General features: G+C 54.5%; 1 protein-coding gene across 1 annotated transcript; it reads right to left on the bottom strand.

The window, feature by feature from the left end:
* Positions 1–424: 424 nt before the first annotated feature.
* Positions 425–1,528, bottom strand: LOC120840562. Its single transcript, XM_040211131.1, has one exon. It carries the CDS (start codon positions 1,526–1,528, stop codon positions 425–427), a length of 1,104 nt encoding a protein of 367 aa, XP_040067065.1.
* Positions 1,529–1,816: the final 288 nt, after the last annotated feature.

Raw genomic sequence — 1,816 nt, 5'->3', positions numbered from 1 at the left:
CCGCACGAGCGTCGCCAGTTCACCCACACACAGGGGCACACGCGCAAACGCAAACACGCAAAGAAAAGAACCTGTTCCCGCGTCCCTTCACGGTAATAGCGGGCCGATTCTCACACCTCCCGACTAAGTATATTTTTTAGACCCGAAATCTCAAAAATAATATATAACAACTAAACTCAAACGCGTACTCCTGTCAGTCACACCTTGCGCAGAGTTTGTGACTCAACCCGCAAGAATCCAACCTATAAAACAAATTTACACCAATATGCCAATCACATGCTAGTAAAGTGATTCTTACTGTGCCCGCCAAGGCTCCAAAGCAGTGGCAAATCTCGCGCCGAGACTAGCGCAGCATTTAGCCGCCTAGCCTCGGTCTCTTTGCCGACAGGTTATTCAAGCCACCCAGATTTCGGCGGGGCTTGAATCAGACAGTGTATAGCTGGTTCCAGAATTTCTCCGCGCAAGAGCGACGACAGTTTATACTCTGTCTTGATTTACGAATCAGGAATGGGCCTCGCAGGCGGTCGCCGTTGTCGACGTCTTCTGCACTCCCAGCTCTCTCATACGTGGCCGGCTGGCTGGTGGTCGAGTCTTCGTCGGCGTCCCTAGTTATACTCTGGGACGACTTCATCTCGAAGACGGCGTCCTCGTCGCTGTCCCCGCTTTCCTTGACATCTTCACCGGCCCGCTGTGCCGTCAGCCGCCCTACTAAGATGTCCGACTGTTTGTCGACGCCCACGTCCTTGCCGGGGTCGTGATCAGCTTGCCAGAACGTCTGCCACCCAAGCAAAATATTCGGTTGTTTTTCGTCGTCGACGTTTACGTCCTCGTCATGGTCATCCTCCGCTCGCCCAAACGCCTGCCACCCTGGCGATAAGTTCGGTCCTTCATCGTCGCCCACGTTCTCGCTGTCGTCATCGTCCGCCCGCCCAAACGCCCGCCGCCCAGGCGATAAGTTCAGTCCTTCGTCATCGTCCACGTTCTCGCCGTCGTCGTCCTCGGCTTGTCGGGACGTCCGCCTCTCAAGAGATACTCTCGGTTTTTCCTTGTAACCGACGCCCATGTTCTCAACGTGGTCATCATTGGCTTGCCGGAACTTGCGCAACCGAGGCAAGATGTCGGGACCGGCGTCGACGTTGTAGAAATTCACACATGGGTCGTCCTCAGATCGCCGGGACGCTTGCCGCCCAGGCAAAGTGTACGGCCTTTCGTCGTCGACGTTTACCTGCTCGTCGTGGTCATTCTCGGCTGGCTGGGATGTCCTCCAGGCACGCGAGACATTCAGCTCATTTCTGTCGTCAATGTCCACTTGCACAGACAGACAGCTGCGATTGTTCTTTGACGACCGCTTTATGTCGTCGGCCTGTAACAGAATCTGAGGCGCCTCGCGGACCGATGGGTCCGGCCTCTTCTGACCTTGGTGGTCGAAGTTGTTACCGTCGGTCTTGCCCACATCGGTCGTCACCTTGTCGGGCTCGCGGCTGGAGTCTTCCTCCACAGTGGCATTCTCGGCGTCTACTCTTTTCATGTGAAACAAAAGTTCTTCGTCTGGTGTCTTCTTCCGGGGACATTCGCGGGAAAGGTGCCCAAATTCCTTGCATTTAAAGCACTTCACCCGACAATTTTCAGGTATGATGCCCTGCCTTCGATTCTTGTGTTCTTCTTTGAGAGAAGTGGTGGTTTCAATAAAAGGCCTCCAGACTTCAGCTCGCGACAGTCCGAGCTCTAACAAGACCCTTTCTTTGACCGCACCATACCCACTTCTTTCACCCACGTTCACCCTATTCACTAGTGCTCGCATGCTCTCCGTGAAATA

This window comes from Ixodes scapularis, unplaced genomic scaffold (genome assembly GCF_016920785.2).
Source record: "Ixodes scapularis isolate PalLabHiFi unplaced genomic scaffold, ASM1692078v2 PGA_scaffold13__105_contigs__length_92229423, whole genome shotgun sequence".
NCBI lineage: Eukaryota > Metazoa > Arthropoda > Arachnida > Ixodida > Ixodidae > Ixodes > Ixodes scapularis.
Note: the sequence above shows the minus strand (reverse complement) of the source record. Positions and strands in the feature narration are given on the sequence as shown.